The following is a 23,791-nucleotide window of genomic DNA, read 5'->3' on the forward strand; positions in this document are numbered from 1 at the left end:
AGTGGGACTGGCTGGCTCGAGAGGATGGAGAACTGGATATAGAGCCTTCTAGGGGGGTCGGCTTTGTCCTGGCCCCAGCGTGGGGAGACTGGCTGACTCAGGGGGGCAGCGTGCCAGCTGGCGTGAAGAGACTGTGCATGGGGGTGAGACTCCTGCAATAAGCATGCCCGGCCCAGCAGTTCATGGCTACACACCCCAGGTAACTGGAGTAGACACAGGTAGAGAAATCACTCAGGATTCCATCGTACTGGGCTCCTTCTACCATGCCCACCACCATGGCATCCAGGCACCCGCACGATGGCAGTTCCAGAGCTACTGACCCCAACTTCTTCCACACAAGCCACCACTTGGTTATTGTGCGCAGCCCAGGCCTGACCCAGAGGGAACGGGTCTCAAGCCCCCTGGTCTCACCAGCCCGGGGAGAGACAGGCCCTCCCTGGAGAGGGCAGCTCCCTTGGGTTGTCCCCAGCTGGAGGACGCCTACCTGAGCAGGAAGATCGAAGTGTCCACAATGATGTTGCTGGACAAGGTGAAGGTCTCGGCTGTGATGAGCACGCGGATGGGGAGGTACAGAGGCCTGAGGGGCGAGATGGTAGTGACAGAACCAGCGTGAGGGTGGGGTGTGATGGGAGGGCTAAAGGAGCCAGGGAGAGTCCCCGCATGGCAGGGTTATCCCACCTGCCCCCGCCAAGATGGATCTCAGCCTTCACAGGGGACAGATGAACCACGGCTGCCCTCTGCTGGGTCCTTACTCCTTGCTCTGAAGCATGCGGTACTGGCCACAGCCAGAGACAGGACACTAAACCAGATGGACCTCAGTTCTGATCGTGTCTGGCCGGGCCAGCGTTCCTGTCCCTGCTGAGACTATCTCAAGGTGACAGAGGCTCCCACCATCGCATCCAGGATGCCAAGATAAGAAGGAGAGCCTACAGCAGAGATCAGGCCAGGTTTTGTTTTAACAAAGACCCCACTCCCCTCCCAGAACTGGGGAGAGAACCCCGGAGTCCTGGCTCCCAGACCCCCCTGCTCTAACACACTAGACTCCACTTGCCTCTCCGAGCTGGGACAGAACCCAGGACCAGATCTACCAATCTAACTTCTCTATCTCACCTCTGTTCTTCCTGTACAAACAGCCAAGGGCCTCTCCTATTTTACAGCCACCCTTTTCCCCGTGCGGCTCACTCGCCTCTGCTCCCCTCAGTACCTGTAGTCAACTGCACAGCAGAAGAGGTGGGTGTGCAGCACCGTAATGACGGTTGGGGGGACAAAGCCCAGAATCGGATCGTCCAGTACATCCAGGAAGTCAATCAGCTGAAAGAAAGAGCGAGAGTGTGAGCGTGCGCACCCCAGGCAGCAGGTCTTCATGGGGGCAGAAAGGCCAGAGCCAATCCCCCAAGCTGGAGGACACCCCCCAGCCCCCCGATCCCTGCATCTAGCCCGTCTCCTGTGGTTGAACTAGGAGGATTCTCTTTAGACCAGGGGTGTCGGACATACAGATCCAGCCTGGCCAATGCATTTGTGTTGGCCGGAATCTCAGATTTCATGAAAAAAGGAGTCAGTTTTTAGGCCTCACAGCCTCCTCCATGTGCCTAGAGTATAACCAATTTCATAGCCTCTGTCTGAGTCTGCCAAGAGCCCGAGCCAATGGCTGAGAGATGCGGGAGCTGCACTGAGTGAAAGTGACACAGCGAGCTGCTAGTCTCAGAGCTGACGTTTCCACTTGACACTCTCTCATCTGGCCCCAATCTGTACCAGATTTATCCTCACAAAAACACCTCTTGGAGGCAGGGTTCTTATCCCCACTGCAGATTGGGAAACTGAGGCACAGAGAGGCAAAATGACTTGCCCACGGTCACCGCAGGCCAGTGGCAGAGCTGGAAATAGAATCCAGGTCTCCTGAGTCCCAGTGCAGTGCTCTAGCCATTCGGACACCCAGCCTCACTCCAGCACCACTTTATAAGTAGGGAAAAAGAGGCCCAAAGACTTGCCCAAGGTCACACAGGGAGCCTATGGCACAGCCAGAAATTGAGCCCAGGTCTCAAGTCCCTGATGAACACCCTAACCACTGGGCAATGTCCCCAACGCCTGCAAGGGGCAAAAACTGCCACAATTAAACAAAGATTCAGGCCCTGCCCAGTGAATGAGTTTGACTCCCCTTAGCTGGACACCAGGGCATGAGTCCAAGCCATGTAGGATCCAACCTGTCCCCTGGGAAAGCTCCACACCTTATAGCCATGCTGGTGTTGGCCCAGCTTCCACTCCTGGCCCCAAGTCTCCCTCAGCCCCATGGCTGCTACACTGCAGAGCTCCCTCTGCTATTCACTCCAGGATGGGTGCTTCCGGCCCAGGACATACCTGTGTGTACCAGCTCTGATTGGTCAGCGCCATGTGATGTCGCATGGTGGCCCCTTCGAGCCGCAAGGTGACCAGGAACTCCTGGATTCGGGTTGCAAAAGGGGAGATTGGGGAAGCAAAGTTAAAAAGAAGGGAGACCCACCCCAGATGGGGCAAGGCTCTGCAAGGGGTGGGATGGGGGGAATCCATTTATGAACCCCCTTAGGACATCTCCCCCCAAACCCACCAGGCCAGCGGGCTTCTAGCACCCCCACATGCCAGTCCACCCCAGCTGGGCCCCATCCAGACCCATGGCCGTTCATGCCAAGTCACCCCCACAGGGGGCAGAGCACAGGGAGACAGGACTGTCCCAGTGGCTCCCTGAGGTGGGGAAGGAACAGAGGAGATCCTACAATAGCCTCTAGGAACAGACAAGTCAGATGAAAGCTGGCGCTGAGATGTTTTAAGTTAAGACAATAAATGCTGCAATCCAGGGAGGAGTTGCTTTGGCTCTTAGCCTGTTTGGAGAAGGGGGAGCAGAGGGAGCCCGTCCAGCTGATTACCCTCCTCCACGACCCCGAGAGTGGAGACAAGATACCTTGATGTTCTTCTTCAAGTCCAGGTTGATGCGGATGGCAGCCGAGAGCATCTTGAGGGGCCTGTCCTTCCTGCCGCCCGCCAGCCCGCTCAGCACCCCCTCCTCCGAGGAGTAGATCGTGGGGTGCAGCCTGTCAGGGGGGGTGAAGCTGGGGATTTCCAAACGACTGGCCAGGAAGTAGTCCTCTACCACAGCTGAGGGGACACAGAGAGTTTGGCTGGCTGGCCGGTCATCCTTCCCACCAACCCCCTCCCAGTGCCCTGTGGGACACAGCACTAGCCTGGGACTCAGCTCTGCCACTGGCCTGCTGGGTGATGCCAGGTAGAGAGTCACTGCCCCGTCTCCCTTAGTAAAATGGGGTAATGATCCTGACTCCTTCGTAACCCACTCCAACAGCTACTGATATAACCTTGGTGTTAACTCTTGCAGCTGCATCCCCACCCTCTCCAGCATTGCTCTGTCTCTTTAAGAGCCACCTCCCCCCTAGATGTCCCCCCTCCCCACTCTGAGCTGCTGCTGGATGCAAGAGCCTCCTCCTTTGCAATCCCCACTGCAGGGAACTGCCTCCTGGCAGGCCTTAGCCCAGCTGCCTCTTTGGCCCATTGGCTGCTCCCACCGGAGGTCACCACGAGGTTGGGCACAGAGGGCAGCGCAGGCCTGACCTGCTGCCCTTTGGACTGGATGGGCCAAGTGAAACCCCAGCTCCACCGCACTTCATGAGATCCCTACAGCGCCCCCGGAAGCTCTGAAGAAGGCAGATGGGTCCAGTGTGCCAGGGAGCAGGGCTGCGACTCGGCAACCCTGGGATCTATTCTGTAACCCTGGGCCCCTGCCAGTTGCCCCAGCCACTACATGGGGATAGGTATGAATCTATGGCTCAGCGGGAGAGTCCTAGCTCCCAGCCCCCACTGCATCAGCCCATCAGATACAGGACCACAGCCCCTACTCTAACAGACGAGATCCCCCTCAGGACAGAACCCAGGAATCCTGACTCCCAGCCTCCCCCGCAGTTTGAACCATACCTTTATGATAAAGGGTGACTCTCTCTGACTCTATACAGAGGTAGCCAAGCTCCTTCTGGCCCTTGTACTGGGACACGCTGAAGATGGTGCAGTTGTCCACATCCAGCACGATCTCTCCATGGGAGTCATCCAGCTTCTTCCCCGCCTCACCCTGGGGGCAGAGGGGAAGGATGATGAGGGTCAGATGCCCCAGTGCAGACCATTGTCCTTCCATCCCAAAGGGTCAGATGGCAACAGTGACCCAGCACTGAGGAGCAGAAGCCTCTGGGGTTGGATGTGAGGCTATTTATATAGGGATCCCTCACCTGGGGCTCAGATGCAGCCACCTCTGAGGAAGGGTGCAAGGCTTATTTAAACAGCAAACAGCAACAGCACGCAGCAGCATGGTAGAGTAGGGAAGGATCCAGTACCTAACTGGAATTGCAGAGGGAGTTGAAGGGTGGCGGGTGGGCATTTGGAGAGACAGAGGAGAATGACCAGGTTTGAATTTGTCCTGGACACTCGAAGGAGTAGCTCAGTTCTAGGGAAAAGCAGCAGCCCCCATCCTGGTCCCTGCAGCACAGCGCCACACTGGGATCCCCACTGGCTCAGAGGGAAGGGCTCCGCTCCCTTGCTCCCTGCAGCACCCAGAGATCTCCCATCCAAGGCCCTGTCTAGCTGGAGCTCAGAGGAGATGGCCGGGCAGCGGGTCCCCGGGGGTTGCCCTCACCTTGGCCTCGCACAGAGCCGTCACCCTGCCCTTCAGGATAGAGACCACGGCTGAGAAACGGCTCTGCTGGCGTTGGCTCAGCTGCTCCCCCTTCCTCCGCTGAGCCACCGCCTCGTCCACTGAATAGAAGTGAGAGTCCTCATCCTCGGAGTCTGAGTCTGACGGGGACAGGGAAGAGGAGGGTTAATGGCAGCTCTTGCTGCATGGGGAAACTGAGGCACAGAGGGGCAGGTCTTGCTAAAGGTCATGTCAGGGCTGGGTATAGAACCCAGGAGTCCTGACTCCCAGCCCCCCTGCTCTAACCACTAGACCTTTGCTACCTTCACAGAGCCGGACACTGGACTCACAAGCCCCTTTCCTTATCCTGCATCCATCACAAAGCAAGCAACCGTGATGCTATTCCCCACCTAGAATCCTTCACTCCCCATTTCCATTACGGCGTCACAGGTCAGTGCAGGTGATAGGAACCTTTCACTGGGTTTGGGGGAGGGGCGTGGCTCCTTACCCAGTTTAAAGGCAGACTTGCACATCTTGAAGTTGTCCTGCCAATACTTGGGAGGGGGCGGATGGCTGGGGAAGAAGGCCCCAGGTTCAGCGCCTCCCGCAGGCCCAGAGGAGCAGAGGAATGGGCTGACTGGCTCCCACATCAGCAAGTCATTATTTATCCTGGGGAAGTAAAGGAAAGATGCTTCACGCCCACAACTGCCCTGGCCTCCCCAGCCCATGAGCCCCTCAAAGCACCCCCAATCCTTCCCCAGGCCCAGCGGAGTTTGTTATAGACCTGGCCTGCCTGGTTCTGAGCGTGGCACTGACACAGAAGGAGACAGCCCCTGCTTTAGAGAGCTTACCACCGAGTACTCTCAGAGGGTGCCTCTAGGGTGCTGCAGGGAACAAGATGGGCCACTCAATAGGCGCCACCTCCCATTTTGCAGGTGGGAAGACATGCACAGGAAGCAATTTGCTCAAGATCACCTGGCCAGTTGGCAGCAGAGGTGGGGATGGAATCCAAGAGCCCTGACTGCCAGCCCTACCCTGCTCCAACCACTAGAAGCCACGCCCCTTGCAAAGCTGGGACCAGAACCCAGGAGTCTTGGGCCACCTGAGATCCATCTGCTAAGGCCTGGCCTGCCCCAGCCAACAGCTCTCCAACCCCAAGCACAGGCAGGGCTGGGTCCACGTGAGTTGGGCACTGCTGGTGCCCCGTTCTGCAGATGGAAGGTCAAGAGTCCAGAGGGCAGGCAGGGAGGATTCAGGGTCTGACCCTTAGAGGCTGCCTGGCCCTGTGGCTGCTCCTTGCCAGCCAGGATACACAGCTAGATGTCCCCTCCTCCGATACCTGTTATAGATGCTCTCGTAGAACTCCTTGCTGGGCAGGAAGATGTGGACACTAGGCAGGGTCACTTCTAGGGCATATTGCGAGGCAGCCACTGTCTTGGCCTGGAAATCTGCCATCTCCTCAGGGTCTCCAGGGATCACCATCTTGGGGGGAGGCCAGCACAGGAGGGGTTAAAGACTTAAAGGGACAGGCACCCGCTTTGGCCAACCAACTACTAAACCGGAGGGTTCTCAGCATGGAGGCGGTGACCCCCATGTAAGAGGTCATGACCTCCCTCTGTCCTTTCCTTACTGGTTAATGGGAGGGGAGAGCCCAAGCTAGATGGAAAGGGGACCTGATATGGAAGGGGGTTAAGAACCCCCAAAACTGGGCTGTTCTCACATCTCCGAGGCTCCTCCCTCAGGATCATTGAGCCCATACCCTAGCTCCTCCCTGCTGCATCCCTTGTAACCACCTGCCCCAAAGAGACCACTCACGCCTTTCCTGGCGGGATCAGAGCCCCTTGCAGGCAGGGCAGCATTCCATGCTCCCAACCGCAGCACTATCGCCTCCTCACTGAGCGCCAGGGAGGGCTGCCCCCCTTACCTCCTCAGTTTCATACATGGTCCTTTTGGAAGAGAAGGGGGAGGGCTCGGGCCGCCGCAATTCACAGGGACTCTCCACCATTGACAGATCCATCTCCTCCTTGTCCATCGCCAAGTCCCACTGGGACAGGCTGTGCTGGGGGGTCAGGGTCACCATGATCCTGTGCAGGGCCGGGAGGAGGGAAAGTCAGAGGGCACAGGGTGAGCCATGTAGACCCCCACCCCATACGGGGCTACCTGCCCCCTTCTCAGATGCTGCAGTGAAATTTTGCCCCAACACGTCTGAGCTCCCCACCCCCCACCAACCCTGTGCACCATCGCAGGGGGCGCTCCATGCAACCAGAGAATGTATGATTGGATGACAATCAGCTGAGATGTAGATGAGGGAGGGAGCTGGTGGGATGGGAGGGGCTCTGGTGGAGGGAGCTGCTCCTACGAGGGTGCACATGGGGCGGGGAGATCAGCCCCCCAAAGCAGACTCACTTTGGGAAGAGGTATTTCTTGCCCGGTCCTTTGGCTGCAGGGTCAAGGGCTTTGCTCACCCGGATGCAGGGTACAGAGAGCCTCTCACCGTCTTCGTACAGACCTGCAAGCAGAGTGGCTGGACTCAGTGCCCTGACACACCTCCACCCCCTCCCAAACACTGCCCGTCTACCCTACACCCAGGAGGGCTTTGTAAAGAGGCTGGGGGAGAAGTGAAGATGCAGGACTCCTGGCTATCCCATCCCCAGCTCTGGGAGCAGAGCGGGGAGGGGTACAGGCATCAGGATTCCTGGGTTCTGTTCTGGGGTCTAATGGTTAAAGCAGATGGAGGTGGGAGTGGAAACCAGGACTCCTGGGTTCTATTCCTGGATCTGGCAGACTGGGAGGGCAGCCTACTGGTTAGAATAAAGAACTGTGTCAGGATGGCTCTGGTAAGAGCATTCAAGTTTTTCCAGGGTCTACAAAACCAAGAGGGTTCCATTTAGAAACATCCCCTTCCTATTTTACAGCAGAAGACATGGGGCCCCATGTTCCCCACAACTCAACCTGAACAGAGGGGGTCCCTGTGGGCCTCATGCCTTGTCCCTGCAGCCTGGGACTGCCTTCCAGCCCCTCAGGGGAACAAGACAGGCAGCAGGGACCCAACCCTGGACCTATGGATTCTAGAGCCAGAGCAGCCACTGTCCAAGTCCACTAGCCCAGAGGCTACAGTAGCCTCCTAACCTCCATAGGGAACAGTGAGCCCCACTCAGGGCAGCGACAGATTTCCCAGGAGGCCTTGCAGCTCAGCCCTTCCCACGCTCACCATGTAGGTCACTTAAGGTCACCTCCAGCCGGGTGGGCTCCGCGTGACCCCCCGGCCCTGCCCGCAGCTCCGTCTGGAACACCACATCAGTCAGCTCCAGTCGCAGGCTCTCTTTGCGCACGGCTTTCTCCATCCAGGGCTGCCGCTCCGGCTCGGGCCGCAGGTCCGGCACTGGGAACTGCAAGCGCAGGGTGGCCTTGGGTGCTGCCAGCCGCACGGTTGTGTGCCTCTCGGGGGCATGGAGAGACTCTGCCTGGCACCCAGCCACAAGAGGGGGAGAGAGGAAAGGATTAACAGGGGCCTGGTCTCCCTCCGGGTCCCCCACCCATTGCAGGCGCAAGCACCTCCCCATCTGCAGCCATCTGGGAACAACGCCCCCTCCTGGCAGACGTTCCATCCCCCACACTCACCACATGCATGTCCGCATGGAGGCCGGGGGCTTGATCGTGCATGGACGCCGATGCTGCCAGATGGAGGAGGGACCCAAGCCGGTCTAGGGCACCCAGGTCCACATCAGAGTGGAACTCTGCCAGCTCCGCCAACAGCTCCGAGCTTCGCTTAGCCCCAGTCTTCTTGAGATTGCTCTGCAGGGAGAGGTAGAGCCATCAGAGCCCTGGGAACGCCTCCCCAACCAGGGGAGATGCTGCTCTATGTGGGGGTGGGGGTTCGTTCTACAGAGCACCGGAGTGAGGGGGAAGCTCAGGTGCTGGCCCCGGTCGTCTGGGACTATACAGACTGTTGTATTATTGTAGGGTCTCTTGTGATTGCCAGTGTGTTATTCTAGGGTCAGCCAGGGAGGCTGGGGCTTCCTTCCGTCTCCGCCAGCTTGACTTCCTCTGCTGCTGATGCAGCCCCACCCAATCTGGCTGTGTAAGATTACGTGTCTCTGCAGGTCCCAGCGCGTGGAACTGAGATCTACTGGCACTTAGCCACATGTCCGGTCAAGCCAACTGACCACAGGACAGCTCCTGCCACTGTCAGGCCAGGCAAATGGAGTACCAACCTCAGGAGACCTCTTGCCACCCACAGGCCAAGCCAACAGAGCACCAACCACAAGAGACCTCCTCTCCCCCCACCCGTTCAGGCACATTGTTGAAGGGTGGGCATGTGGTTTAAGGGACTGGATTGGACTCTGGACACTTTGGTACTATTCCATTGTGTGACCCTTGGACCAGTCACTTCGCCGCTTGCTGCCTCAGTTTCCCCATCTGTAAAATGAGAATAACCCTTCCTTTGTCTAAACAGACTGAGCTCTTTGGGCAGGGACCATCTCACTGTGACTGTGCAGTGCCCGGCACAATTGGGCTTTCCCTCCTCTTCCACATCTCAGCTGGGGACTCCAAGTGCTACTGGAATACAATTTAATAGTAGCCAGGCAGAACCAACAAAGCCCTGACCTCATGAGCACTTCTACTCCCTGGAAGAGGGGCAGGACCAATGCTCCCAGGAGTGCTCCCATCACAGCAAAACCGATAACCCAGGGCAGCCAGCATCCCCCCACCTCCCTGCTGCGAGGACCCAGTGCAATGCCATCAAGCGGCAGCCTGTGATGGCTCTGCTCCCTGTGAGTGGGGCGGAAAGGGAGAAAAAAAACACGTCAATTTCGCTGAATCTCAGACACCCTCCAGCCTCAGGCTGCTGCTCACCTTGGATGGCAGCTTCTCAGACTGCTTGTAGTGGATCTGGGCACAGGGCCGGGCCGAGGAGTTATAGGTGAAGGCACTGGGGTTCTTGAAGGTCATTAGCTGTAGAGAGAAGGGGTGGGGTGAAGGCTTGTGCAGCAGGTCCAAACATGAGAGGCTTGGTCAGTTTCCCCAAGAACAGATTCAAGCTGCCTCACACCCACCCACCCTTCTCTGGTGTTTCATCCCATTGGCTGCTGGCACAGTAGCTGTCAGGGACAGAAGGCTCAGGTGGCCTGGTCCCCTCCTAGCAATGGACAGAGTCATCAGGTCTCATCTCCTTTAGCCCACACAGGCTGTTCTCCAAGCCAGTCCAGCCTACCATGCAACAGGGATCCTGCTGGAACACCTTAGGGAATAAGTCTATGTAGACTGACGAATTCCATTCGCTGTTTGTGACTGGAACAGTCTGTGTGGATTAGACCTTCTGGTCTGTGACAGAAAACAGACCATGTCTGAGAAGCTGAAACAGGACCATCAACTTTCAATAGACCATTTCTGGTGAGGCCGTACGCCCCCTGCTGGACACACCAGGCTACTGTGTTTGGACCCGTGGGCTTTAAGCTCCCCTTTGTCTGTGCAGGCTTCAGTCACCATCCCTGTCCTTGGCTTCTCTGGCGCACTTCCTGGGCACAGACTGTCAGATACCCCTCCCCGGAAGTGGGACCTTGCAGCCCAGCTGCCCTAGGCCCACAGTCTCCTCGTCCCCACTCCCCCCCACCCCACAAAGACACCCCAACAGCTTACACCAGCCCTTTCCCAGAACTCCACCTGTGGGCAGGGCACTCTGGTTTATAGTTTAAGCCTTTGGGACACATGACAGTGGAAGGCAGCAGACACAGACTTGCAGAAGGATTTTTGCAACCATCACTGTTCAGACAGCACAAGAGATCTACGGATCCAGGTAGACCCAACGCCTACACGTCATTCCCTGCCTCCGTTTCCTCACCACTGGGGCATTCTTTGTCATGGATGTTTAACAACCCCTGTGCCCAGCAGTGCCAGAGCACGGAAAAGCCCAGCATAAGAAGAGAGGCAGGAAGAGGTGTCAGAAGTGGCTTTCCAAAGAGAAATGCTCTAGCCAAGGGGCCAGCCCGTTGCAGAACCAGGAGGCTGAGCAGAAGGGCCCTGGCTTCCCTGAATGACACTGACCAGAACCCAAAAGACTCTCAGGAGTGGGCAGGGCTCGGAGGGACTGCATTCAGGTGCTGTGTGTTTGTCCACAGATCCGAACTCTCGTGTGCTTTCCAAGAGCAGAGTATGCATTGCGAGTGGAGAGGGGGGTTTAAGGAGTCCCTTTGCGAAGTCTGGGTCCCTTGCTTTAACTGCAACATGGTCCCAAAGGGTTGAACTATCTATAAGCTGGAGAGCTCATGAAGGCAGAGCTCTGGGAGCAGCATGCATAAGCTACTGGGGAGATGTGGGACAAGTGTCAGCACTGGTTTGGGGGCCCACGGCAGCTGGGCTGCAGCACCCCACCTCTCGAGGAGGGCCAGAAAGGGAGTCTGCACCTCCGGAACGTGTCAGCAAGGCCAGGACCGAGGCAGCAACTGGACGCTGCTCAGGCCCAGTGAGCTTGAAAACATGTGGGATCCAAAGATTGGATCCATGCACCAGCCTGGTGATTGGGTGTTCACTGGGGGGGGACTCTGCCAGGGCTCTAACACCCCACCCCTGCCCTTTACCCTCTGGATTAGGATACCACAGGCTTAGCCCTGCCTGGGCATCAGCTGGCCCAGCTTCCCCCTGCCCACAACAGTAATTTCCCTCCCTCCTTGGGGTTCACACCCTTCTGTTCCTTGCCTTGCACGTGCTCTTCTCCTCTCAGGCAGAGCCCATGGAGCACAGCTAGCAGGAGCACTCCTCCGCTCCCAGGCAAAACAGATCCTCCCCACCATAGCCAGCCCTGACCCTGGCGCTCAGCACACCATGACTGCAGGCTGAGGTCTTATCCCCCTAGACACCCCCGAGCAACAGCCACGGTCAGGTCGCCGGAGAGCCATGACCCCAGTGCCCAGCCCTGGGTGTGGCTATGCCATCCGCTCACCACCCATTACCTCGGTGTACTCTGGCTTCTGCTGCCTGCACTCTGGGCTGGCGCTGGCCCGCAGGCACTCCAGGATCTCCAGCATGCCGAAGCTCACCTCCGAACTGAGCATGTGCAGGGAGCCAGCTGCTCTCTGTTGGCAAGTGACCTGTAGGGCTGCTCCAGTAAGCCTGGGAGCAGGAAGGCGGAGTCAGAGCCTGCAGGGGGGGTTTGACAGCCCCAGTGCTGCGCCCAGGCAGACCTCACAAGCTAAGCAGGCACAGGGACAGTCAGCACATGGATGGGACACTTCAAGGAGTGAGGTGGGGGGGACGCTGTCCCCTCACAGTCAGTGCTTACCCCAGTGCTGCAGGAGCGATACTAGGGGGCACTGTGCTGCAAGGAGTGGAACAGGGGTGCTCTCCTTTTCCCCCAGCTCAGCACTAGAGGGCACTGTGCCACAAGGAGGGGGTGCTCTCCTTTTTCAGTCAGTGCCAACCCCAGTGCAGTGCTAGGGGGCACTATGCTGCAGGAAGTGGGATGGAGGGGCACCTTCCCCTCACAATCAGTGCTGGCCCCAATACCCCAGCATGGCACTAGGGACGCCATGCCCTCCTCTCACAATCTATGCTGGCCCTTCCTCCCAATGCCCCAGTCCCCTGGAGATCATACATCTAAAACATCCCCTGGTACCTGCTTCCACACCACTTCCCAGACTGGGGTAGGGAGTAGCCAAGGTGTATCATGTGTCCCCCACGAGGGGCAGGGAGCTGCACCCAGCCTACCTGAGGTTACTGCAAGGACAGGCCTTCTCAAAGCACTGGCGCAGATGCCCAAAGTCCCGCCCACCGAAGGCAGAGTCTTTGAAGAAGGCCAACTCGGCAAAGAAATGCTGGGCCAGCTGGGGAGGGGCAGGCGGGCCGGGGCACTGATGCGGGATCGTCAGGGTGAGGCCGCCCACCGTAACTCTGAGCAGCGTCTCTGGCCGCAGGCTCTCCAGGGAGGGCAGCTGGGGGGCCTTGCCTGCAACAGATCAGGTACCTCGGATCAGACAGTCCCGGCAGCGAGAGCTCCCCACCCCCTAGGCTAGTCCCAACACTCCTGGGCTAGCCTGACTAGCAAAGGGACTACAACTGGCTATTCTCCCCACTGCGGGGCTCGCATCAGGTCTCCCACACTAGGCAAAGCTGGTGCATTACAACCAACCCCCAGAGGATTCTGGGAAACCTGCTAGGGCACTCTTCCCTCCAAGCAGGGGATGCCCCACGGCAGAAGGGGTGGGATTACCAGGCAATGGCAGAGTTGTGGTGGGGGGCAGGGAGGGGCTGGCGGGAGCCCAGTGCTGGGAATAGAACTCAGGAGCCCTAGGCCCCACAACTTTGCAGGGAGAAAGAGGGGTTAGGGCAATGGAGGTGTGGCTTTCCAAAGGGGAAGGGTCAGGGTGGAGGGGGAAACCAAGGCCCTTCTTGCTTGTTGATCCCCTGCAGGGGTGAGGCACTAACCTAGCTGCCCCAGTCAAGTTCCAGTGGGGGGGGGTTATTGCCTTCTACCTCTCTCAAACTCACCTGGATGTGGCAGCCCCCATGCCCCAACCCAGAGGCAGCTGCATCTCTGCGTCAGGTGAGGGATCCCTGTATAAACAGCGCCCTCGCTCCACCCCAGAGGTGTGTACACTTACCCCTAGATGGCTGAGTCAGATTTCAGCCATGAGTGAAGGAAGACTTCTACAGTCAGTGAGCTTCAGGGATGGACTCTAAGCCTGCAGCCCCCCAAGCAGGGAATAGAACCCAGAAGCAGTGACTCCCAGGCCTCCACCTGCTCTAACTCACTAGAGCCCTTTGCCATCCCAGACCTGGGATAGAACCCAGGAGTCCGGGCTGCTCTACCCCATCAAACCCCACTGCCTTCCCAGCACTGGGTGGAACCCCATGTTCCCCACTGGAGTGCAGCACGAACCCAGCAGGATGGGCCCCACTCACCTGGCAGTTTGCTCAAGCCCTGCAGGCCCGGGAGGGTAGCAGCAAAAGGGGAACGGCCATAGCGCCTGGGGCTGCTCAGGATCAGCTGCAGAGAGAAGCGGAGGTTAGGGATGCGGAGCCAGACCAGGGGGGCACAGACGAGGTTTGGTGGCAGCAAGGTGCTCCCGGGACCACGTGGCTTTGGGAGCAGAGCAGGCACAGACAGCTCCAGGGGGCTCTGCCTGGTTCTAGACATGGGAAAGGGGGGGAGCTGAGGGGGAACAGTGCCAGATGCTGCCAGCTATGCCCTCCCACTCCGCCCCCCACCAGCAAGTTCTCACCCCCGGTGTGAAGGAAGGCGGCTGCAGGGGGCAGGCGCTGTAGTCGCTGTGCAGAGAGGAGTCGAGCTCGATGTCGGAGAGATCACTGACTGAGCGCACGGAGGTCACGCTGCTCGTCATGGCAGCCATGGAGAAGAACATCTCTGGAAGGCAAAGGGGGAGAAGCAGGGTCACGGGAGGGAGGCGGAGCCCCAGCAGAGGGACAGGCAGCCTGTTGTACTGGGAGACCATGCAGCATGGGGGCAGGCACACCACAAAGTGCTGCCCTCATACAAGGTTTCACACAGTAAGGGGGCTGAGGGGCACCAGCAGAGCTGGGGCGAAAGGGGAGCAGGGCTGGGATAACACACAGGCGGTGGGTTGGGACTGAGGGACACCAGAAGAGCTCAGTGAGAGTCCCGGGCTGCACAACTCTATGCTCTGGCTTTGTAGTGCATCAGTGTGTAATCTCCATCGCCCTACAGCGGCAGGGCCACACAAAGGATAAGAGACCTGCTGTTGCTGCCAGCTGAGGGAAATCCTCCCTGAGCTCAAGTGGGAGTGGCCTATGCTGCTTCTGGAGCCAACGGGCCAAGGCTCCTCATCCTGGTTCCCCAGGCAGGGTAGGGGTTTGTCTGCAGCACACAGGCTCCGATGTAGGGCAGAGTCTAGCACTGACACCCCCGCTCCCGCAGTGCACCTCGCCCAGACGTCACCTCTGTTCTCCAGGCCCACGAAGCTCTCCAACTCCTCCTCAAGCCGGCCCGGCCCCAAGCCCTGGCCCCCGTGCAGCTGTTGGCTCAGATCCTGTTCTATCAGCTTCAGGTCCTCAGAGTCCAGTGGGCGGCTCTTGCTTAGCTTCTCCTGTAGGCCATTGGCTTCTTGGGTTGGGGAGAGGAGGAGCCGTGGGGGTTAGGGAGGTGCAGAGAGGAGATAGCCCCTGGGGACCAGCTGGGGTACTGGTGGGGAAAGAGGGGCTTGGGCTGGATCCCACTGGCACGTGGGTTGCCAGGCAGAGACAGCTGAGCCCTACTAAGCGAGGATCTCCCCACCCCAAGGGCAGTACTGATCTCGGGAAGTTGGCACAAGTCAGTCCCCCAAGAGTCACGAGATGTTTGAAAAGAGGACGGCTTTGGTCTGTCTCTGGACTTGCCCTGCCCATTCCATGCATGAGGGGGCGCGCTGCCCATGCCCCTTGACTAGGTAAAGTGATGTAGGGCAGGGGGGTGAGAGCTCCTGCAGCAGAGGCCGCTTCTGCTCGTCCCCTGCCCAGCACTTAATTCTGCCTCCCCAGTGTCCAAATCAAACCTGTTCCCCCAGCCCCATCTGCTGTGGCCTCACTTCAGCTCCTCCTGGGGTTCTCCACCGACCCACTTTTCCCAAGCTAGGCATTGCAAGGAGGGAGAGGGCAGGAGAAGAGCTATCTTGAGGTGCTGGGCTGTCGCTGCTCCCTCCTCCTCTCAGCCCACCTAAGCCTCTCTCATGGGGTGGGGTGGGGGGACACACACAGTGAACCCTCAGGACTGCTCTTCTCCCCTCCACCTCCCCTCCTGGGGGAATGGTTCAGGTTGCTGACCAAGGGAGAGAGAACTCTTCCTTCAGCAGCTCTGATTGGTTGCTCTGCCCCAGGAGGTGGGCAAGTGGGTCAGACAGCCAATCAGAAGAAGCTTCCCCCAACCACCTGCAGGGGTTAAACTCAGGTAAAGGGCTGAAGCTTCTGGCACCCTCCCCAGACAGGGCTGCAGCCCAGCCAGCACCTGTCACTGGCAGAGCATCCAGAGAGCTGGCAAGGGGCATGTGGTGCCCAGAGAGACAGCCGAGCCCCGAAAGCAGGGGCACAGGGATACTAGGCATGGATAGCTGAGCCCAGATCACAGCAGCAGCTCCTCCGAGATTCTCACAACTGAAGGAGCATCAATCCAGCAAACCAGGTGGTGATTCCCCGATTCCTCTCCCCAGGCATCCTGACTCCCAGCCTCCTCCAGCTCTAACCCACTGGACCCCCTTCCCCTTCCAGAGCTGGGGACAAAACCCAGGAGCCTCTCTAGGTGTTACCAAGAGCTGTGTTTAGCCGGGGTGGAGGAAAGGGTGGAACGACCTCCCAGCGTTGGCTCACCTGAGACACTCAGTGCTGTCAGCAGGTCACGCAGGTAGAAAATCTGCTGGGGGGAGACCAAGAGGTGCAGGGATCCCAGCTTCCCATCCAGCTCCAGCTGGGGAGACGAGAAAAGCAGAATTCACTAGGCAGGTTCCTCCTTCTTCCCCCCCACACCTCCACTGAACAGACCAATGGGCCCATGCAGCTCCTCCTCCCAGATCAGACCAATGGGCCCATCCAGTCTGGCTCCCCTCCCAGCCACAGGATGTTCTTGAGGCAGCGAGTTCCACAGGTGACTAACATTAGGTGGTGCACTGTGCCACATCTCCATGAGACCCCCTTTCAGCTGGGAAAAGGGGGGGTTGGGATCTCCCCCACCCAATGTTTCTCACCTTGGGCCCGGGAAAGGCCTCGTTCTGCTTGAGTTTGATCCTCATCTCCATGTAGCCAGAACAGCTGCCAATTTGCAGGGGACGGTCAGGACACTCGGGCGCCTCTCCACTGGCTGAGGACAACGACTCGCTCATCTGGGGTTGGGGCTGGGAAGATGGAAAGGAGAAGAGTTTGGTTGCTACAAATGGATGAGGCTGGTTTGGGACCAGCAGCCCCTCCCACCCCAAAAGGATTCAGTGGGCTCTCCCCGCATGGTAGCCAGGGAATACCGAGCTGCCAACGCACACAGCTGGGGAGAGAACCCAGAAGCTCTCTCTTACAATCCCATGCCTTGTGTTCAGATCAGGATTCCTGGGTTCCTTCCCAAGCCCTGAAAAAGGAGTGGGGTCTAGTGGTTTGAGCAGGGGGCTGGAAGCCACGACTCCTATACATTAGACCCACTCCCCTCCCCCAAGCAGGCCCACCTCTCCCCTCCCATTGCTGTGCCTGGAGGTACCTGGGGGCCAGGCACAGGCGAGGCTGCGCTTTCGGGGAACTCCTCGTAGTACAGCTGCACGCCACTCAGCTGCAGGATCTTGTGCACGAAGGCTGGGGGTTGGTGGATGTCAACTGGGAGTACCTGGTTGGGGTCCTTCACTGCCTCGTCGCAGTAATCCAGCCTGGGGGAGTGAGTCACAGGGGACGGAGTTAGACACAGCCCCATGGGTACCAGAGCAGGGCCAAAGGTGGCCTCAGACAGCCGGGTACTTAGCACTTAGAGCAGTGAGGGGGCCGGGAGACAGGATTTCTAGTTTTATCCCCAATTCTTTGGGGAGAGTGGGGCCTGGTGGTTAGAGCAAAGGGATGCTGAGAATCAGGAAAGCACTGAAAGGGGGAAGAGCACCCCTCACTGAAGCCCCCACATAGCTCCTGTACCACCCCGTTCCTTCTGGGATGTCTCCCATCCAGGTACCAGCCTGACTTGACCCAGCTTAGCTCAAATTCTGACAGGATCCCCAGGGGAACAGTCTCCTTCTCCACACTTCATCGGATACCCCCCTCCACACTCAGGATCCATCACCCCCTCCACACTCAGGAGCAGAACCCCCATTACCTTTTAATATGCACCTCTAGGGCCACTCCAGTCTGAGAGCTGCTGGGTACATGCTCCACCCGAACAATGGTGTCCAGGAACGTCACCTTGATCCTCCGCAGCACTGGGCAGGGGATGCCAGAGAGAACCAGAGACGTTAAGGGACCATCTTGCAGTAATTACCTGTTTCCATCTGTAGCTCTCAATGTGCTTTACAGAGGAGGGCAGTATTATTATCCCCATTTTACAGATGGGGAAATGGAGGCACAGATATTTGCTCAAGGTCACAGTGGTGGGAGACCTGGATTTTATTCCCGGGTCCAAGTTCCTACTCCAGTGCCCTATTCACTAGGTCATACTATCTCCCACCCCAGGGATCTCTGCACTAAGCCTCTCTCCTCTATCCCATATTGGTTCTTATGGAGGGTGGGTTATCTGGCTTTCAGCCACACAACTGACATCTGCCACACTCTCTCTCCAACCACTCCCCTTGGGGAGGTTGGGGGTGCAGTGGAGTGGTATGTTTTGGGAGCATTTTATCTATCTTCTACCCCAGTGGTCTCCAAACGCACCCCTATCAGTAAAAATGTTTTGAGCATGCACCCCCTGCCACGCCGGCTCTACCATTTTTGCCGAAGCCAAAAAAAAATTAAAAAAAAAAAAAATGCTCCTCCTGCCGTGCACCCCTCACTTTGGAGACCACTGTGCTACCCTTCTGTACATGTTACCCTGAGTTTATACCAGACAAGAAAAGTTGCTTACCACTGAGAGTAGTGGTTAGACTGGGAGCCAGGACTCCTGGGTTCTATTCCCTGCTCTGGGACAGGAGTGGGGTCTGTGTGGGTTAGAGCCAGGGAGGCTTGGAAACAGAACCCAAGAGCCCGATCTCCAACTCTAGGACTGGATTTGGTTATAACAGGTTAGAGCAGAGGTGGGACCATGAGTTAGGATTTCCGAGTTCCATTCCTGGGTCTCCACCTGCCCCTTGGTTCCCCATCTGCAATGAGATTCTCCTTGGCTCTTGCCCTACAAGATCCTGGGAGAGACTCACCCGTCTCGATGGTCTGGGCGAACATCTCGAGGCCCTCAAGAGGCTGGGGGGGCTCCTCAGCCTGGTCCTTCAGGCACTCCTGGGCCAGCTGCATGCTCGTGGTCATGCATGATGACCAGCTCTGAGACTCTGTTCCCGGGGTGGCTGCGGGAACGGAGGGACACTTCGTTACTGAGGGGCAGTGAACCCTGAAGGCACTGCCAGCCCCATCCACCAAAGGCAGTGCCCAGCAGGCACACACTCACCGTCCACCTCAGAGCGCAAAACAAAGGCACAGAACAGGAAAGGGACTCAGGCAGAAACAGGATCCAAGCCCCAGGCTACCCTAGCCACTAGGCCCTGGTTTCCACACCTAAAATTGGGGATAGTTCTTCCTCTGTCTCTCACTAGGTCTGTGCAGTACCCGGCCCCAGAGGGCCTGGTCTCAGGCCTGGAGGGGTCTGTGCAGCACCTGACAGTGATGGGGGTGGGGCTCATACTCTCACCCTGGGCAGGGGGAGGGGAGAGATGTCTGTAGGAGCAATTTTAAGAGCCCCTATTCATTATTTCTGCTGGCATCCAAGCAGCCCCCCAGCTCTGAAAGGGCTAACGACCCTCCAGAAGCAGCCACCCGCTCCCAGAACCCCAGCTGGTGAGGTCAGTCCCCACCCTGGAGCCCTCACCTCAGGTGCAGCCCATCTCCATGCGGTGCGCTAGCAGAGACCCCAGTCGAGGCCTGGCTGGGACGGGGGCAGGATCCCCAAGAGGTTAGTTAAAACCACCTCTCCTGCAGGTAGCAAGGCAAAACTCACATTGGGGAGGGGACCCCACTTCACACAGTTGGCCAGCTGTGACCATCACCAGGGCTTATGGGAAATGTGAAGCAGGGCGAGAGATGCTGAGCACCTCTGCATTGCAGGGAGGAAGAACAGAAAATTAAGACGCCAGTGCCAGCTACCGGCCTGCCCCTGGGACCACACACTCCGAGAGCTCAGGCCTCCGCAGCTGGAGCTAAAGGAGCAACACCCCTAATGGGCATGGGGAGCAGGCACTAGCCAGAGCTCAGGCTGCTGTGGCCATGTCCCTACACCAGGGGGAGGCTGGGAGCAGCCCCATCCCTCAGCCCCAGCTCTCACCACTGCGGTACTTGGGCTGGCACGTGATCTGCAGCCCTGTCACCTCCACGGTGCAGTTCTCGGTCACCAGCGCCGACCAGGGGATGGTGACCGCGATGCTGTTGATGAAGCCATCCACAATCTCCAGTGGGGCGCTCACTGACTCCAAGAGCTCGTTCACCGACTGCAGGGAGAACAGAAGAACATTAAGACAGAGATCACTCACCTGGGACAGAGATGCAGCCACCTCTGGGGTGGGGCAAGGGGGCTGTTTATACCAGGATCCCTTGCTCAGCGGTGATACAGCTACCTCTGGGGTGGGGTGCGGAAGCCAGCAGATATTCCCTTTGCTGTCGCTCAGGGTTATTTGACCAAAGACAGCAGAGAAAGTGCATGTCAGTTTTCAGAGCTGTCCTCAGCTGAGAGCTTCATGGAGTTCAAATCTATTTAACCTCCAGGCCCCAAAGTGATTTTGTCAGGATTCAAACTGGCGGCATCTCTGAGCCAAGGGATTTCCAACTTGTTGCTAAAACCACTACGCTCCTGCGCTCCCATGGGCTCCTACCCCTTCAAACCTTCCCCAATGAAGAACAGAGGGGTTAAGCATCACACCAAGTATTAAAGGTAACTTTACTGCCTACCATTCTCTGAAGAGGTAAACTGAGGCAGGGAGTCTGGGGTCACACAGCAAGCCAGGGCAGAGCTAGGAATAAAATCCAGGAGTCCTGACTCCCAGCAGCCACCCCTGCTTGAGCCACTGCTTGGCTTGCAGTTTGCTACCTTTTTGGAAACAGGGAGCTGACTCAGCACTGCATTCCCTAATCCTCCAAGCAGAGGCAGCTCACAACTTCCCAATGCCTGGAACAGCCAGATTCCACTTCAGGGCCCATCGTTAACCTCAATGGTGAGTGGTGAAGTGTGTGAATCCAACTGACCTGTCCACATTCCAGCAGGGTACAAATACCCAAGCTGCACTTCCTGTCCTAGGCTAACATGCCCTGTAGTGCCCCACTCCAGAACTGGCTGCATGTCACCAGCGGCCAGCTGATTCTTGCATGCTGCACTCTTATCTGGGAATCCTCCCTCTGATGCCAGATGACAGAGATTGTTGTTCTAAAATCTACTCTGGTGACAAGGGCTGGGGAGGTCAGGTGACTTGGTTGCAAAACTATTTCAGCAGAGGAAGTAGCAGGCTGTCTGAACAAGGTTTCCAGCTAGTTAATTGTAGGCCTCATAGAAATGCTAAGTATTAAGGCTACTGGATTATTCTGACAATAACGCTTGGGATCCCGACTCAGATCGGAGACCCTCCTCATCAGGCCAGAGGTTGCACAGCCCTGCCTCGCCCTCTCCCAAGATCAAGGGCCCTATGGCGCCAAACATTGCACACAACAAGATCAGGGTCCCCCGTCATACCAGGCACCACATAGACCAAGATCAGGGTCCCCCAGCACTGCACAGATCCCCCCCAACCCAAATCAGAGGCCCCCATTGGGCTGGGAGTCACACAGACCCCCCCCCAGACCAAGATCAGGATCCCCCAAACGCATCTGCCCCCACACGGACAGTGCTGGCCAGTCCCTGACCTGATGAGCTTCTAATTGAAACAGACAAAGGATGGGAGTGGAAACTGAGGCACAGAGAGACAGTGGCAGAGCTGGGACTAGAACCCAAATGTCCTGCCTCCCAGCCCAGTGCCCTGGCCACTAGACCATACTGACACCACGTGTCACACACAGCTCAACAGGAGCGGAAGGAGGCAGCCAGTCCAGGGGCAGCCAGCTGAGGCTGCATTGCGCCTCGTGGAACAGCTTCCTGGAAAGCCAAGAATAGGGAGGGTGATTGAGACATGGCAGGGAGGGGAGGGCAAGTAAGGAGGGATAGTGGGACATAGCAGTGGCGGTGGGGACACACAGAAGACCAGTCCCAACTTGCCTGGGGAACATCATTCTAACAGGTGTACAGTGACCGCAGCTGCTAATTATAACCCACTCATGAAGGGCAGGAGCCCCGTTCCCCAGCAGGTAGGATAACAGCCACCTCCGTGCAAGGGGTGGGACTCACTGGCACTAGGATTACAGGCTGGTTGGCCAGCCCAAAATGGCAACATCCCCCACCGCCACCCCCTGGCCTGGCAAAGAAACTAAGGCAGGGCTGGGCCAGTGCAGAGAACAAGAGGGAGCAGATTTCCTGAGGGGATCTAGTGGGTTAGAGCAGGGGGGCTGGGAGTCAGGTCTAGCAGTTAGAGCAGGGGGCTGGGAGCCAGGACTCCTGGGTTCTATCCCAGCTCTCCTGTTAACTCACTGTGTGCCCTTAGGAGGTGCAGCCCCTGTGCCTCAGTTTCCCAATCAGAGACAATGCCTCCCCTCTCCCTCTCCCCACAGGAAAGCTCTGTGCTTGTTTTGAAGCCAGTCAGGAAACCCTGAGTCACAGAGCAGATTAATGAGCAGCTCCAGGGCTGGCGTGAGCCCAGGGCATTCATCAGCCCTGGGGTCTGATCGCTCCCCTCCCTCCCTTGGCATTTTCTGTATCCATGGCACACCACCAATACATACATGCAGAGCAGCCTCACCCGCGGTGCCAGGCTAACCCCAGCAACCAGCGAGGCACAACCAAGAGCAACTGGTATTACCAAGCCACTCGCAATATAGCGCCACCACCTGAGGGCCTAGAGCTGGAGAGAACCCAGGAGTTCTAGCTCTTTGCCCCACTCTGACCCTCTTGACCCCACTTCCCCATTTTGATAATGACATCAGAAACATCTCCCCCTCAATTGCTACACACAGCAGTGGGGTTCAGTGTCTCACTCTGCCACAGAGCCCCCGCGCAAGCTTGGGCCAGTCACTGCCATTGCTCTGTGCCTCAGTTTACCCATGTGTAAAATGACCTTTCGGGGGGGAGAGAAATGGAGAAATCTATTATTAACGTTAGTGAGGCTTCCACAGAGGATGCCACAGGTGCAGCTTAGTAGAGACCGGGGGGTCCATTCCCAAAACAGGGAGCCAAAGAGACCCTGGCAAATTCCAGAGTGGCCAGGCAACTGTGGACAGAACAGGATTAAATGAGGCAGCAGCACCTCAGAGGAGAGATGCCATGAGGAGCCCATTCCCCCTTGGCTGTCAGGGCCTACCAGCCGGGGGAAGCAGTGCAGGCATTGGGGGTAGCATCAGGCAGGGATCTCTGGGCAAGAGACAGCCACAACCCATTAGCAGACTGTCCGCCAACAGCCTTGCTTCTCCCATGGCACCTCGCTCCAATCAGACCCCATTCCCCTTTCCTTTGTCCCAGGGCCCAAATATCCACCAGCCGTGAGATGTCAGTATCTGAGATGGTACAGGTGGCAGAAACCTATGGGGACTCTCCCCACACCCCCAATCCTCCCAGCTGCCCCACCCCTAAGGTGGTTGCATTTCTGGGGCAGGGGAGTGGAGAACTGGGGCAGGAGATGGGAAGGTGGATGGCCACATGCATCGGCTCATGGCTTTACAGCGCCCAAACCTGGAGGCCAGCCAACTCACCCAGCTCCTGTGGTGACCACCCTCTGTGTGACCGTGACCCTGTCCCATCTCCATTAACAGCACATGATGCAATAATGGGGGCTCGATGACCAATGACCCCACAGGCAGCAGCCATGAAAGCTTCTAGCAGCCTGGGGAAGACGCAGAGGTACACACATACACTGCACTGGGATCAGCTCCAGAGGAAACAGACACCCAAGAGCCATCTACTGCCAGAGTCCAATTCCCAAAGGTTGGATCAGAACCAGACCACAGCCACCAGGGACATGTCACACAAAAGCACCACCCCACAGTGCTAGGGACACTTGCAGCGAGTGGGGGGCTCAGGAGGCAGCACTTTCCCCTCCCAGTCAGTGCTGAGCCCAATGTCCCAGCCCCAGGGTGGTGCTAGGGGGGGCTTGTGCTTCAGAAAGTGGGGTGGGGACTCAGCAGGGGGTGCTCTCCCCTCTGCAAGAGTTCAAAGGTGAGTCACAGCACATGCCTGCAAGCAGGGGTTCTCAGACTGGGGATCGGGACCCCTCCGGGGGTCATGAGGTTATTACCTGAGGGGGTCACGAGCTGTCAGCCTCCACCCCAAACCCCACTTTGCCTCCAGCATTTACAATGGTGTTAAATATATTTTTAAAAAGTGTTTTTTAATTTATTTGGGGGGGAGGTCACACTCAGAGGCTTGCTATGTAAAAGGGGTCACCAGGACAAAAGTTTGAG

General features: G+C 57.8%; 1 protein-coding gene across 3 annotated transcripts in view; it reads right to left on the bottom strand.

Moving 5' to 3' along the window:
• ATG2A (autophagy related 2A) overlaps positions 1 to 23,791 on the bottom strand; it is a 38,023-nt gene that overhangs the window by 12,378 nt on the left and 1,854 nt on the right. For all 3 annotated transcript variants that reach the window (XR_005601310.1, XM_039547605.1, XM_039547606.1), the window contains exons 2-25: positions 19,587 to 19,749; positions 18,472 to 18,615; positions 17,442 to 17,544; positions 16,845 to 17,007; positions 16,348 to 16,494; positions 15,974 to 16,070; positions 14,574 to 14,738; positions 13,879 to 14,021; positions 13,559 to 13,643; positions 12,365 to 12,602; positions 11,611 to 11,770; positions 9,518 to 9,616; positions 8,282 to 8,455; positions 7,872 to 8,124; positions 7,067 to 7,169; positions 6,585 to 6,744; positions 6,000 to 6,142; positions 5,169 to 5,329; positions 4,664 to 4,821; positions 3,955 to 4,105; positions 2,933 to 3,126; positions 2,356 to 2,436; positions 1,205 to 1,311; positions 485 to 577 (exon numbers count right to left, since the gene is read on the bottom strand). Coding sequence is in view for 2 of the 3 variants with exons in the window: in XM_039547605.1 (XP_039403539.1) it covers positions 485 to 577; positions 1,205 to 1,311; positions 2,356 to 2,436; positions 2,933 to 3,126; positions 3,955 to 4,105; positions 4,664 to 4,821; positions 5,169 to 5,329; positions 6,000 to 6,142; positions 6,585 to 6,744; positions 7,067 to 7,169; positions 7,872 to 8,124; positions 8,282 to 8,455; positions 9,518 to 9,616; positions 11,611 to 11,770; positions 12,365 to 12,602; positions 13,559 to 13,643; positions 13,879 to 14,021; positions 14,574 to 14,738; positions 15,974 to 16,070; positions 16,348 to 16,494; positions 16,845 to 17,007; positions 17,442 to 17,544; positions 18,472 to 18,615; positions 19,587 to 19,749 (3,485 nt within the window). In the remaining variant the exon portion in view is untranslated. The remainder of the gene's footprint in view (positions 1 to 484; positions 578 to 1,204; positions 1,312 to 2,355; positions 2,437 to 2,932; positions 3,127 to 3,954; positions 4,106 to 4,663; positions 4,822 to 5,168; positions 5,330 to 5,999; positions 6,143 to 6,584; positions 6,745 to 7,066; positions 7,170 to 7,871; positions 8,125 to 8,281; positions 8,456 to 9,517; positions 9,617 to 11,610; positions 11,771 to 12,364; positions 12,603 to 13,558; positions 13,644 to 13,878; positions 14,022 to 14,573; positions 14,739 to 15,973; positions 16,071 to 16,347; positions 16,495 to 16,844; positions 17,008 to 17,441; positions 17,545 to 18,471; positions 18,616 to 19,586; positions 19,750 to 23,791) is intronic.

The sequence above is a fragment of the Mauremys reevesii genome, linkage group 7, assembly GCF_016161935.1.
Source record: "Mauremys reevesii isolate NIE-2019 linkage group 7, ASM1616193v1, whole genome shotgun sequence".
NCBI classification, from domain to species: domain Eukaryota; kingdom Metazoa; phylum Chordata; order Testudines; family Geoemydidae; genus Mauremys; species Mauremys reevesii.